This window comes from Rousettus aegyptiacus, unplaced genomic scaffold (genome assembly GCF_014176215.1).
Source record: "Rousettus aegyptiacus isolate mRouAeg1 unplaced genomic scaffold, mRouAeg1.p scaffold_m13_p_4, whole genome shotgun sequence".
Lineage (NCBI taxonomy): Eukaryota > Metazoa > Chordata > Mammalia > Chiroptera > Pteropodidae > Rousettus > Rousettus aegyptiacus.
The window spans coordinates 129,078,183-129,092,789 of record NW_023416307.1 but is presented as its reverse complement, the minus strand read 5'-3'; the positions used below and the strand labels follow the sequence as shown (position 1 = coordinate 129,092,789).

Here is a 14,607-nt window from a genome sequence, read left to right as displayed (position 1 = left end):
AACTTAGAACTAGGTTCCAAAATCCATGGTTTCTTTCCTACTGTATAGCCAATGGATCATATATTGATAGCTTTATTAATGTGCCTGTTATATAACTTTAGTCTGATTCCTTGGCTTCCTTTTTTCCTGAAATAGAGTAATTGGAATAACATCTGACTTTTTTTTCTGAGTATTTTGCAGGTCCTGCAGGAAGAAAAGAGACAACTGAAGGCAACTCTTCATTCTCAAGAAAATTTCATTCATGAGGCAAAAATGAGAAAGGAGAAGCTACAATCAAAATTAAAGGCAATCGACAGTCAACACACAGTAGAGGCCCTGAGGTATATTTAACCTTAAATATTATTAATTTTAGTCACTTGGTGTTTTGACATTAAGCACCAGTTTTAATATTGCATATTTATAATTTTGTATTTGATGATGTATGGGTTTTTGACTAGTTTTAATTCCTGAGTTAAATGTTTTATAATGTTATAAAATTTTCTATGGTTTTTTCTGCCCTCAGTTTAGGTCCCTAACCAAGAAACTGATGTTTTGAAAGTTAGAAACCTCTCAGTCAGTCTATACCTTCAGTGAAACTCTGAATCTTAAATGAATTGTAGTCCACATCTCCTGGTAGAATAGGTCATGGTTATTAGCTGTTTATCATCAATATCATCAATAAGCCAGCTATTGAGATAGCCCTTTAAAAATGTTCCTAAAACTGATTTTAGTTCTGTGTACAGGTTACTGAGGTTTATAAAGGAAAGAAATAGAAGGAGCTAGATTCCTTTTGCTTGATTTAAGTTTCGCGCACATTTCTGTTCTTGGCAGAACGCTTCTGTAATTTTCCAGTTTCTTTGACTCAAATCAAGTGTCAACAAAGTGATTTTTTTTTTGTCATTTTTGTTTTTGTTCCTTGAAAAACAAGCCAAATTCCAGTTAGGGAAGGAGTAAACTGCTGCTGACTTTTCTGAGAAGCATCAGCTCTTGGCTCTTTATTCTCCTATTCTTTTTGTAAAGTAAGAGACAAACTGGAGTTCCAAAGAGCTTTGTTATCAAGAACAGTTGGGACATTTGAATAGGTTGCATGTTGTTTTTGTTTGCAAAGAGAAAAGCCTTTAATAGTCCTCTTGTATTCTTTCATAGGTCACTGGAGGAGTCTCAGATGGAAAGGAGGTATACCTCTCAAGAGCCGGGGGACTTAGACAATGTGCTCTCTCAACTGGATCTTACCCACAGTAGTGAAGAACTTCTGCAGGCAGAGGTGACTCGTCTGGAAGGCAGGTAGATAATTATATACACATTTTAAAAATGTTCAAGTTGTTAAAATTGATTATTGATCATCATATTAATAAACTAATAGAATAGTCTTAGTGAAAAAATAAGTTTTTTTTTTCTTTAACACCCACAAATGGCCTAACTTCTTATATCATTGAGAAAACAGAAGCAATTAAAGGAGAACTTCCTAATCTTTCTGCCACCAAATCTACCAGTCTGCTTGCATCTGTGCCCGTGTTCTGTTACAGTGGATTAATTGAAGGATGACATGTGTGCTCCTAAACTTTACTTGTGTTAACTGTTTCTGCAGTTTTTTCTTTTATATGTCATAAAGTTCTCTGTTAAATCACTTCCACCGGTGTAAAATATGCTTTAATATTTCCCATCTTAGGGAAAAAAAATTTAAAACTCTTCTTTAATACTATATCCTCATCAAGTTACTTCCAAATTTCTTTGCCTCTGGAAACCAATTCTTCAGAAGAGTTGTTTGTACTGACTACTTCTTCTCACCTGTGTAGAACCCTTTCAGTTTGCTTTCCTCTTTACCAGCCACCTCATTGGAACTGCTCTTGACCAGGTCCCACTGGACACAAAGCGCAATGTCCTTCTGTTTTGAAGTGCTGTTAGTATTTCCTTAGATGGTAATTTAATCCTGACTTAAGCTATACCATGCCTAGCTCACTTGTATTCTTGTCATACTTGTGATTTTTTTTTGTTTGTCATACCTCTAAAATTAAAAAAAAAAAATTGCAAAAACTATTTGTTATACTGTGCACAAACCTTTTATACTAAATACATATCAAACTACATTTTTCCGAAAGATATTTCTGGTATTTCTTAGGCCTAAACTTTTTGACTGGAAGAATTTGATATATTTTTTTTAAATATGAATCATGATCACTTGTCCACTAACATTTTCTGTATATAAAATAAAATATATAAACTATTAGCTTTTAGGCAAACAACCAAAAAATTGCTATTTTACTCTTTTAAGTTTATCTTTAATACTTTTTTTTTATGTTTAATTTTATTTCTGTTTTTGAAAACCACTAAGTATTTTCTTTACTTATTAAATATACATGCCTACATGCATATATACGGTTTTTGCTTTCTCTTTCTTGCCCTAGAGTACTTAAGATAGTCCTGGTTATCATTGCTGAGGTATAGATATACACCTTAGATGGAATAAAATAAAGCTTATTATTCTTTCTTATGATGTAACTGATTTTACATTTTTATCATAGATTTTCTGTAGATTGGCTGTTGAGTAATCTTGTATACGTACATATGTTTTACTGTGCTCTCATCAGGCTTTGAAGGCTTGTCTCTTGTTTCTGACTTGCAGTGTAACCTTGGACACCTAGTCTCTTTAGACTCCAGTTTTCTCACCTGTAGGTAGGACAAGATTATCTCTGATTTTTGTAATTCAGTGTTTGACACATTATAATCACATATTAAGTACTAAATAAATGAGCATTCTAGGATTTTTAGAAATAGGTGAAATTGGAATAAATGGATATAGACACCAGTGTTCGGTACTAAAACAAGAGCTTATTTTTTTTTTTTTTTGTATTGAAAGGCAGCTAGAAAAAAACTTTTAGATAGTTTATTTGTGTTCAGTTTGAACAAAATGTTCTTTAAAACAGGAACTGGAGGAATTTAAGTAATTATTTTTGTGTTGTATTACAAAGGTGCTGTTTTTGAAGGGCGGCTTATCTGGTTAAGTTGGCTACGATGATGAAAACAATCTAGGTGATTATTAAGCATTTATTGAACTGTCCAGAGCCAAATGATCCAGGGGCTGAGGCAATGGCGGGCAAAGCTGGAGGGAAATAAGAAGTAAAAGATTATTTTAATCATAGAATTTGTAGTTCAAGAGACAAAGGATATACGTTAAAAGACCTGAGAGCAATTTAAAGTAGATTTAAGGTAGAAAATTATAGAAAATTTCAATAGTCAAGCTATAAAAATTGAAAATAAACTATATTTCTTTATTTTATTTTATATTAGTTTTAGGTATACAGTATAATTGTTAGACATTTATATAATTTACAAAGTGATCCCCCCAATAAATTTAATAACCACCTGGCACTATCTGTACATAGCCATTACAGTAATATTGGCTACATTCCCTATGCTGTATTCTATATTCCCATGACTATTTTGTAACAACTAATTTGTACTTCTGCATCCCTTCACCTTTTTCACCCACCCTCCACAACCCCCCTCGCCTCTGGCAATCACCAGTTTGTTCTTTGTATTTGTGAGTCCGTTTTTGTTTAGTTTGTTTGTTTCTTTTGTTCCTTAGATTCCACATATAAGTGAAATCATGTGGTATTCGTCTTTCTCTGTCTGACTTATTTCACTCAGCATAATACTCACTAGGTCCATCCATGTAGTTGCAAATGGTAAGATTTCTTTTTTTTATGGCTGAGTAATAGTCTGTCGTATACATGTACCATAACCTCTTTATCCAATCATCTATTAATGGCATTTATGTTGCTTCCATATCTTGGCTATTGTGAATAGCACTTCAGTGAACGTTGGGGTGCATAGATTTTTACAAATTAGTGTTTTGGTTTTCTTTGGATAAATACCCAGAAGTGCAATTGCTGGGTCAATAGGTCATTTCTGTTTTTAAGAAAATAAACTATTTCAATTGGTGGTTGAATAGTCACAGGGATATAAAGTACAGCATAGGGAATATTGTCAGTAATACCGAGTAGCTATGAATGGTGCCAGATGGATGCTAGACTTATTGGAGGGATTATTTCACAAATTATGTAAATATCTAACCACTACACTGTATACCCGACACTAATAAAATACTGCCTGTCAACTGTAATTGAAAACTAAAAAAGAAAAACCGAGTAAGGTGATTAGGAGAATGAGGGTTGGGGTATCTCTATTAGGTAAATGCTGATCTGATTCTTGAAAGATTGTTGATCATCTATTGCCAGGTGGGAGGGGAGGGTGCTTTGTGGTCAAGGGGCTGGAGTATGAAGAGACAAAAAGTCAGGCATAGCAAATGGCACATGGCAGATTTAGAAGCAGATAGAGTTTATTAGTAGAAATGAGCAGTGAGATAAGACAGGTATGGTGCCCCTGAGGTTCTTATCTGATAAGGGGTTGATTTTTGGAAACTCTTTAAAGAAGATAATTCAGGCAGCTGTGTGTAGGATGGAATTGTAATTAGTATAGTGGAGGTTTAGATTATGATGGCAGCTCTCCCGTACAACTAAAGAGAAAAAATTAGCTAAATTGCTGTAATCTTTAGAGTTTTGTAAGCAGTTAAATTTTAAGCAGAAGGAAAGACTAAGGGAAACACAAAATGTATGAATTGGATTTAGCTGCTTCTGGTGATAAGGAAATTGGAAATGAGTTTTAACTTGGGATAGGAGGTGATGTGTAAGATCTGTCTTGGGCATCAAAAAGGTAAGTTAGATAATTAAGTCTGTGGGTTTTAGGGTTTTTGTTGTTTTAAATATGTGATCCTATTTTTGTCATACAGCTTGGAATCTGTGAGTACAACGTGTAAACAGCTGAGCCAAGAACTAATGCAAAAATATGAAGAATTGAAGAAGATGGAATTACATAACAATGAGTACAGGGCAGAGATTAAAAAGGTAAAAATCTGCATGCTAGGGGTTGCTAAGTTATTTGTATTTTTGGACTGAGCTGTGGGTTGAAAGGTGATAGGGAATATTTTTAATGAGAGAAAAATATAGTCCAAAGGGCCCCTTAATATTCAGGAATAGATGAGCACCTGGAATATGCTTAGGGAAAGTATCTTTCTTTGTCATCCTCGGGATTGTCATACAGATATTTTCAAGATAATTGAAGCCTTCCCCCTTTGAACTCTAAAACTTTATTTTAAACATTTTTTAATGAAAATATTTCTAAAATATATATATACTTTCTTATTTGTAAAAAGATATGTAAGCTAGCATTTAATATTTTCTGATTGGTTAAAGAGGGTTATGGATGCGTGTTCCCTTCTACACTGTGTGGCATAGTTAATGTTCTTACTGGCTATCGAGGTATGCAGATCTGTCTCCACATTAATGGGCCCTGTCCTGTTTGTTGATTCATATTTTTTATTACTTCTTTGAGATAACTTCCAGCTCCTTTCTTGTCTTTCTGTTACTTTCTGCAGGCCAGGAAACCATATAAGCAAAAATTTTTAGATTTGCAACTGAAAAAAAGAATGAAGGTCCCAGGTGCCGTCCTCTAAATAATGTATGCATGGACTTTGATACTGGTTGTTCAGTATTTGAATAACCCATTTCTCTCTGTTTTGAGATCTAATAAATGATCGTGGCTATAACTAGCTGACCTTTAGTATAACTGTACAACTTGATAAATTGCTAATTTTGGGCAGATTTAATTTAGGAAAAAATTTATGTCTTGAAGTTAGGAAAAAATTGTCTTATTATTTTAACTATTAATGTATTTTTCTATCTCCATGCTTTCTCTTAATTTTTCATGCTTTCCTTTCTGTGTCTTTGTAGTTGAAAGAACAGATTTTACAGGCTGAGCAAAGTTATGGTTCTGCACTAGAAGGAATGAAGATAGAAATCTCCCAGCTAACTCGGGAGTTACATCAGCGAGATATCACTATTGCTTCTGCCAAAAGTTCTTCTTCTAACATGGAAAAGCAACTCAAAGCAGAGATACAAAAAGCAGAAGAAAAAGCAGTAGAGCACAAGGTGATGCTTGAACAAAACCTCTTATTATTTGAACCTTGCTTTTGAAGATTGAATTTATTAAAGATATAACTTCCATAGTATTTAATCCAGTAAATTTTTATTAGACACCTGCTTTGAGCTGACAGTATGCTGGGTAACAAGCATTCTAGTGAGGATTGGTGAGCAGGCAAGTGTAGACACAGACAAGTAAAAAAAGACTATTCCTATGGCATATGGTGAGAGTGTGACATGTTCACTGTGACAGACTAGAGGACAAGTGGGGAAAGTGACAAGGGATGAGACTGATAAGCAAGGACTACCTCCTGAAGGGCCCTGTCAGCCATGTTAAGGAGTTTGAGTGTTACCTTGAGTGCTGTCAGTAAGGAATGGCTTTTAGCAGGATAAAATGTCTATGGTCATCATATAGGGAAGAAGCAAGGAGGCAAAGAGACCACTCAGATGCTGTCGTAACAGTAGGGGGGTGGCTTGAGCAATGGGCCACAGGGGGAGAGGGAAATGGATGAATTCTGGAGATATTTGGCTGGTAAAATCGACAGGGCTTTCTTTGTATTTGATTAGACAGGGAGGGTGAGTTAGGCAGTTAAGGAAAGATGTCACTCTATTCCAGGTGGGTGGCTGAGTGGAAAGTGATGCTCTTAAGTGAAGTAGAGAAAAGGTAGGAAGCAGGCTTTGGGAGGATAATGAATTTATATGAAAGGTATACAAAATAGAGAAACTGGCAGAATGGACATTGGTATGGCACGTTTGGCTTGAGATAAAGGCCAGACTTTCATGTGGAAATATCTAATAGTCAATTCTAAAGAAGGGCTGGAGTTCAAGATTAAAATCAGGGTAAGACATTTATTTAGCTGTGGATTTCTTTGCACGAAGTTGACATTTTAAACTCCCAGAGAGACTTGAGATTATAATGAGAAAGCATGGTGTATGAAGAGCAGAGGCTTGAATCAAACTTAGCATAGTACTCATTTAGGGTGAAAAAAGGTGTTGGTGTGGAGCAATAAGGAAGTAGCAATAAGGAAGGAAGGAAATCAGATAGCTTTCACTAAGGAGTCAGGAAGCTAAGGAAGGCAGGACTTTTTGCAAGTGGGAATGGTCAAGCAGAATAGCGACGGAGAAGGAGGACTGAAGATACTATTTTGTGAAAGGAGTACAGTTCACATGATGCTGGAGGTAGAAGCCAAAGCGGAGGAGGCTAGTGCAGAAGAGTGGGTAGAGATTTGCCAGTGAACTGATTCATCTTCTTAGAATAATATTTTAATTACATGTATGTTAATTCATCTTGAAATACTTAAAAAAAAAACCTTTTTAGAAAAAACATATATATATATATTTATATATAAATGAAGAACGTATCTTTGCCTAATGAAAATTACATATGGAAAAATTCTGTAAAATGTATTTAGTTTGTTATTTTCATTTATTTCTTTTTTTGCTTTTCCTTTCTCAGGAGATTTTGGACCAGCTGGAGTCACTCAAGTTAGAAAATCATCATCTTTCTGAAATGGTGACGAAATTGGAATTGGGTTTACATAAGGTACATAAATAGAAACTTAAGTTTTTCTGCTTTTCAAGCCTTTAAAGAAATCACTTTGTAAATATTGGTATTGTAAAGAGACAGTTAAGGTAAAACATGAAATGGTCCTTCTGCAGAAACTTTTTCACATATAAAGAACTCAGAACAGTGATGGAAGTGAGCAAAATATGACTCTCCACTCCAGCAATTTGGAAGATATTTTTTACATTATGTATGTGAGAAAATACATATGCAGTCTGTGTTCTTAATAGGGAGAAAGTATATAAAGGGCTTAGCATGGTGCCTGGCATTTAGTAAGTACACAATTAGTGTTAGATTCTGTTAGATTATTATTGTAATTGTTTTGTTTACAATATCTTTCAGTATGAGGTATGTCATCTTTTAAATAGTTTGATTATGTTTCTACAAGACAAAATTAATCAAATATTCTAGAATCTTATATTCAGAGCATTTTAGTAGATCATATAATGGACATAGAATGAATAAGATTGGATTCTTGCCTTTAAGAGATTGAAAATAATCAAGTAGGGAGGATAAGAAATGTCTCTAAGCCTCTGTGAAACCAGAGAAAACATGATTGATTAGCAGTGATTTATAAAGAGTGTCAATGCTCTTTTAACTATTTTGTTATAAATTCTTATAATTTGAGAAATGACCCATCTACTCTGACCTATCTTTTTTGATATAGGTCAAGTGCCTAAAGACTGTAGAAATTTTTTTGTTCTGTACTTCCAAGACAGTATGTGCCTTCAAAAATGCATAATTACTCATTGTCCCAATTGCTCCCAAGTAGTTATAATTTCACAATTACAGATTATGGAGGCTGGGGTGGGAGGAAGTGCAAAATGAATATTTTATTTCAACTAAGAAAATATGGGGGACTATTTTTATAATCCTTAGGGAGGATATGATTCTCTTAGCATTCATGAGACCATAAAGAATTTTACAACATAAAAATGTAAAATTTATGGATGGCTAAAGATCCCTTAAAAAAAGATTAATAGGCTGGAGAAAACAATCTATAAACGGACAATATTATATATTAATATATAAGGATTTCCTACAAAGATAGTAAAAGATAATCCAGCAGGAAAATGGTCAGAGGGCATAAATAAATAATTTATAGAAGTAATATAAAAAAAATCCAGTAAACAAGGAAAGTGTCAATGCACCTAATAATCAAAACAAAATAAATATTCTTTTGCTAATTAGATTGACAATGTTTTTAAAAACCGATATAGCCAGTGTCAGCAAAAATATAGAGAAATAGACCCTCATGCTATGTTAATGAGAAAGTGAATTCATAGAGTCTTTCTAGGGGACAATTCGGCAATATTCATCAAATTTGTAAATATAGATCGCCATAAACTCCTGAGTCATGTGCATTTCTGATTTTGATAGTCATTGTTTAGTAATTCTCCAGAAAGGTCATATCAATTTGCATTCCCAAAGAACCCATTCTATAGGAGCAAATGTGCAGAAATGGTCATTTCAGCATTGTTCATAATATCCAGAATTTTAAAATAAACTAAGTGTTAAATCTATAGAGGGATGGTTAATTTGTGGCTTTCTATACTATGAAATATTACGCTGTTGTTTAAGGTGGCAAATGAAAATATGCATCCAATCTTACTCCCTCCCCCAAGCCTTCTAAAACTATAATAAAAAGGTTTTTTTTTTTTTTTTTTTTTTTTTAGCACAAACCTGCAAGAATGGAAAAATAGGAGAGGAGGCAATAGCTAAACATTTTGTAAAGGAGAAGATTGGATGGGTTGGTGGGTGGATGGATGGAAAATGACTTTATCTACCCCCAATAAAGCCAATACTAAGCTAATAGTAGAGAAAGCCAAGAACTAACCTGGTTTACAAGACAGAATCTTTAAAAGGCCCAGGATTTGGCAATACCTGATTGAGAGAATCTTCTCTTATGCAATAATTACCTGTTCATGTGAGTTGGGAACTCTCAGGGGCACTTAAGCCAGACCATGACCAGAGATTCTGTTCAGTTTTATTCCTCCTGAAACTTCCAAGTAACAGTGATAGTACTGTCCTTTTTTTACACATCCAGGTGTGTATCTGCTACACAATTTTTATATTACCTTTCACATTCATTTATCTGTAATTGTTAATAAAATAATAAATTTGAGAAAATGTAAAGATAACAGCAAAGGCAAACATCTTTTTTTTAAAAAGTATATATAGTGATGTCAGACATCAGAGTCTGACTAGTGAAAATCATGTCAGCAGTTTAAACTTCTGGTTTTGAAGTTACACACAGTGGAAACATGTACATATTGAGAATAGTTATAAGAATGTGTCTTTTTGCATTTTACTACCTTGGAAGGTGGAATTGCTTTTACAAATGAATGGGTTAAATAGCTATTTTAATAAATTAATTATCTTAATAATGAAGACAATAGCTCCAATAAAATAAATTATTCACCACTTGAAAATTGACAGTAGTTTGCAATTTAACTTATATGTTCTGCAAAAAAAAACTTTTTTGAGATTTTAACTGGCACTGACGACTTATTGAAAGATTTTGTAACTTACTGTCACTACTGGTACAGAGACAGTCAAAAGGTAGTATTTTAAATTTTATGTTTTTCTTAGGTAAATTGTTTGTCAAACCACTGTTGACCAGCTTATTTTCAGAAAATTCTTTACTGAATAGACCAAGCTAAACATAGTATTAAAGAAGATTACCATAATTTTTCAGAATGCTAATGAAAATATTTCACCATTAGAAAAAATGATCCAGACTACTTTTTTTTTTTTTTTTCAGGTACTGTATTATCAGGGAACACCTAGAATTGAAGAGCAATAAAATTTATGATCGTAGAACTCAGGCCAATCAGTAGTAATTCCCACCTTATACTTAAATACTGCTTTATCATGTCCACATTTATTTCACAAGAATAGGTACCAACATGATATAAAAGTATTTAAGGCCAAAAAGCATTTATTTAAAAGCTGCCCGTGCCAGCCAGAATTCCTTTTCAGAACCTTCTGTTCAGTTTCTTTCTTTGAACTAAGTCTCTTGATTTTCTTCCACAGGTGTTCTGGGGCTATTCAAACTTATATTTCTTGAAGAATCCATAGCCGCTATCTTTTTCTCTTTCTGATTCTTACTTATAGCTTTCCTCTTTGCTACTTCCAAGCTTCCTCCTGCCCATTTACTATAAGAAACAGAACCCCTTGTCTCTCTGTCTTAGAGGGCCAAAAACAAATCTTCACAATTTCCCTAGTAAAGCCATAGATGAACTTGTTAAAATTAAAAAAAAAAAAAATGTAATGTTCTGTCAGGAGTATCACAGATGACAAGTATTCTTATACAAATTAAGTGACTGTAGTATTCTTTTTTATTAGGCAAAAGAGATTTCAGTAGCAGACCTCCAGGAGAATTACATTGAGGCATTAAATAAATTAGTATCTGAAAATCAACAACTACAGAAAGATTTGATGGATACCAAATCTAAACTGGAGATTTCTACTCAGATGTCCAAAAAAAACTATGACAGGATCTTTAAACCAACACACAGCAGAACACCTGAGTTCAAGAATACGGAGTTCAAGTAAAGTTTCTTCATAGTTTATTTAAAATATGTGTCATTGTAGTATAATTTTCATTTCTTTGAGAATAGTTTCTGACTTATAGATATTAAATCTCCATCAAAGTACTGTGTGTTTAATTCTCAAGTACAATGTGCACAAGTAATGCTCAGGTTACAAAATGGAGGGAGTTACATAACATTTTCATTCAAGGTTTTGTTTTAGACACTTTAGATATAGGTATAAACAACATTCTTACTCCCCTGAGCCTTTTCATACTGCCTACCACCTCCCATACTCACTTGGCCCATAAGAGGTTGGCTTTTGATAAAAAGCTTCTTTTGTATTTTTGGTCAGTTAATTATAGGCTGTTAGCATAAGAAGTCAGCATTCAATGAAAAACCACCTGGCTTTTTAACTCTCACTATATGGCTTGCATATTTTTCTACCAAAAGCCTTTTATTGACACATTCACGCACACTCACCTCCACCCCCAGATGAGGTTAGGTGCCCTTCTTATGAGCACAGTACTTCCCCTTATCCTAGTACTCACCACACTGGATTACTCTGGCAGCGTGTCTGTCTGAGTTGCTATATTGTAAGTATGTGAGGGCAGAACCCTGGCAGTAGGGATTGGATGCTTGGAACCCTAGTGAATGAAAGAACAGAGGTCTGAGTGGGCTGCTCATTCTGTAAATTACAGCCTTACTAGTCAGCCTTTTCATTTATTTTTAAGTGAACTTCCTATAACATTTCTGTTTTAAAAGAGAACCCTTGCTACAATTTTTATTTGTTTTGTTTCCTAATCTGCTATCCAGGCCAACCCATGGCCAGCACAGACATGAAGGAATAAAGACTGAGCACTACAAAACAGGTCTTCATTCTCCAAGAGAACACACGTCGGATAGTATAGAGCCTGTGTCCAGTGTCCTCAGCCCCCTGAGTCCTCAAATCAGCCTTAGCAGCTCCACCACCTCTTCGCCTTCTAACTTTCTGTGTAAAACTCACTCTTTGCCTTCATTGCTAGATACAAATGAAACCATTTTTTCTGACACTGTCTCTGAGAGTATAAATGACCAAGAAGAGTTTATGTCTTCGGTATGCAAACTTTCTGATTTTATATTTGTTAAGTTTTAGTTTATGTTATCCTTTATTTTAAGGGTAAGGCACATGATAAATTCTCATTTTATTTGGTTTCCTGCTCATTCTCTATCTTAAGTGTGCTTTCTTATTCTCATGTATTTCTGTCTTATGGTTTTGCTTATGAAGACACATTCAGCCATGATTACTTTTCAGACTATGTCTTAGTTCTAAATATCACATCAATTACAGGTATTCATTTGTTTTTAACCCTTAATTGGAAATTCCCTTTCTTTTTTAGAGAGGGTCTATTTTGTATTGGAATGTTCAAGGATTATCTCCGGATGCCAAGATAGTTCTGAGACATAGCCAGTGAGAAGGAAAAGAGGAACTGATGGAAAGGGAGAAAGGTGCAGGTAGAGGACGGAATTGCATCTGACGTGTCCAGAACACGGATTCGGTGCCACACACTGGTGACCCTGAAGACAGAGAGCTGCCCTTTGCCACCGTGCTGGCCCCCTGTTTCTACAGCTGCCGTGCAGACTCCACCATCTTTTTTGCCTTCAGTACTGAAGTGCTTGCTCAGGCCATTTATTCTTATCACCAGTTTCAAAATGAGTCCCCACTATATGTGTATGTAATTCTAAAATCCAAAAAAGTCCTGAACTCCAACTTTCTTCCCAAGTTTGGCAGCAAAACTTGTTTGGCACTAAAACCTGCCCTGAACTGACGTGATAGTATGTGTAGACTTTATTTGTACCACTTGATAATTTACTTCAGCGATATCAGTGTTTTTGATTATGGACTGTTACCTCCGACTACTAGGGTAACACAGTCGATCCTCATTAGCCGTGGATCCTGTATTGTGAGTTCACCTACCCGCTAAACCGTTTGCAACCCCCAGTCAGTACTTGCAGCACTGCCGTGGTCATTTGTGCATGGTGCAGAGCTGCAAAACAGGTCAGTTATCAGACTTACACATTCCCAGCTGAGGTCGGCCAAGAGGGCTCGACCCTCTTGTTCAAACTCTCATACGCAGATGGCCAGAGGCCAGAGCTAGTGGGGGCAGCGCAGAGTGCAAGAAGCTGGGATTCTGGGGCGCCTGGAACAGGGTTTGAATCTCAACTCTGGCAGCCCTTAGTGGGGCAGCCTCAGGCAAGTCTCTAATCACTTCTCAACCTCATGTTTTCTTTTGTAAAATAAAAAAAATCTGAGATGAGTTGATTTTAGGATGATGATCTATATGAGATGTGTATGCATTTCTCTTAGGAGCTGCGAATCTGTATTCAGTAATTCAGTGTTAGAGGTGACTTGAGAGAAAATAAGTGCTGCAGATGAGGATCGACTGTATTTGGTTTATGTCCTGTGTTACCTTTCTAAAGTCTGAACTCTCGAAAACCACTACCTGAAAGGTTTCGGATAAGGGACTGCAGACTGAAATTTCGGAGGAGGGGAAAATAATTGATTTTAACTGGTGTCTAATATGTTATACATAGAGTTTGTGTCCTTTGACGTGAAAGTAACACATTCAGATTTTAAAAGCAAGTTTAAATAACAAATATCAAGTATATTCTCATCTGCAGTATAGAAAGAACGTACAGTCTAAAATGAGATTTTCTTCAAATCAGTAATTAATACCTTACATTTATATGACACTTTACATTTATACAACTTGAGTCAGAAAGGAAGAGATCTATGTTAATTTTTACAGAACTTTTTAAAAAGTATTATTGTCATTAGGACAAAACAAATCCCTTTTGAGGAAAAAATGTTTTTTAAAAATCACCTTTTAATATTGCTAGTTAGGAAATATAATGCATAATGTGTTTTAGAAACATACTATTTAACTTACATATGTCAAAATTTATTTCTCTTCTAGTGTCCCATGCCTATGTCTCCCCTTGGTTCAATAGCTACAAGATTTTTGGAAGAGGAGGAAATGAGGTCTCATCATATTCTAGAGCGCCTGGATGCCCATATCGAAGAACTAAAAAGAGAGAGTGAAAAGACTGTAAAACAGTTCACAGCTCTAAAGTAGCCTCTTAGAAAAATCACAAACTTGGAAATAAAAACAAACATCGACGAGTTACTGTCATCCGAATAGCAGCTCTTTAAAAACATGAACATGTAAAAATTCTAAAGGCGAGGCATACTAAAGCTATGAAGAAATCTGAAAAACTGATACTTCTCTAAGGCATTTTCACTGCAGGGTTATTTGAAGGACTTTTTCCAGCAATAACTTGTAAGAATAAACCACTTTGCTAGACTTCTTTCTCATTAGTATTTATTATAAACCGATTCTTTCTCTTGCTGACTTAAATGTGAATAGCTATAGGCTAAAATAAAGATTTTATGGTACCTGTTGAAAATAAAGTAACTACAGACACTTTAAGGGAAGTGTTTAGAAGTATGGGTTCAGAGTCAAACGGATCTGGGTTGGCAACTAGTTTTGCTATTTACTAGCCAGTTGGGCTG

General features: G+C 34.9%; 1 protein-coding gene across 13 annotated transcripts in view; it reads left to right on the top strand.

Moving 5' to 3' along the window:
- CEP63 (centrosomal protein 63) overlaps positions 1 to 14,398 on the top strand; it is a 37,661-nt gene extending 23,263 nt beyond the window's left edge. For 9 of the 13 annotated variants that reach the window (XM_016140341.2, XM_016140337.2, XM_036219071.1 and 6 more), the window contains 8 exons: positions 181 to 320; positions 1,126 to 1,263; positions 4,769 to 4,883; positions 5,769 to 5,966; positions 7,414 to 7,500; positions 10,870 to 11,075; positions 11,871 to 12,150; positions 14,012 to 14,398. In XM_016140341.2, the coding sequence (XP_015995827.1) occupies positions 181 to 320; positions 1,126 to 1,263; positions 4,769 to 4,883; positions 5,769 to 5,966; positions 7,414 to 7,500; positions 10,870 to 11,075; positions 11,871 to 12,150; positions 14,012 to 14,170 (1,323 nt within the window). In that variant the 3' untranslated portion in view covers positions 14,171 to 14,398. The remainder of the gene's footprint in view (positions 1 to 180; positions 321 to 1,125; positions 1,264 to 4,768; positions 4,884 to 5,768; positions 5,967 to 7,413; positions 7,501 to 10,869; positions 11,076 to 11,870; positions 12,151 to 14,011) is intronic. The other 4 variants (XM_016140347.2, XM_016140346.2, XM_016140345.2 and 1 more) reach the window with 2 other exon arrangements.
- Positions 14,399 to 14,607: the final 209 nt, after the last annotated feature.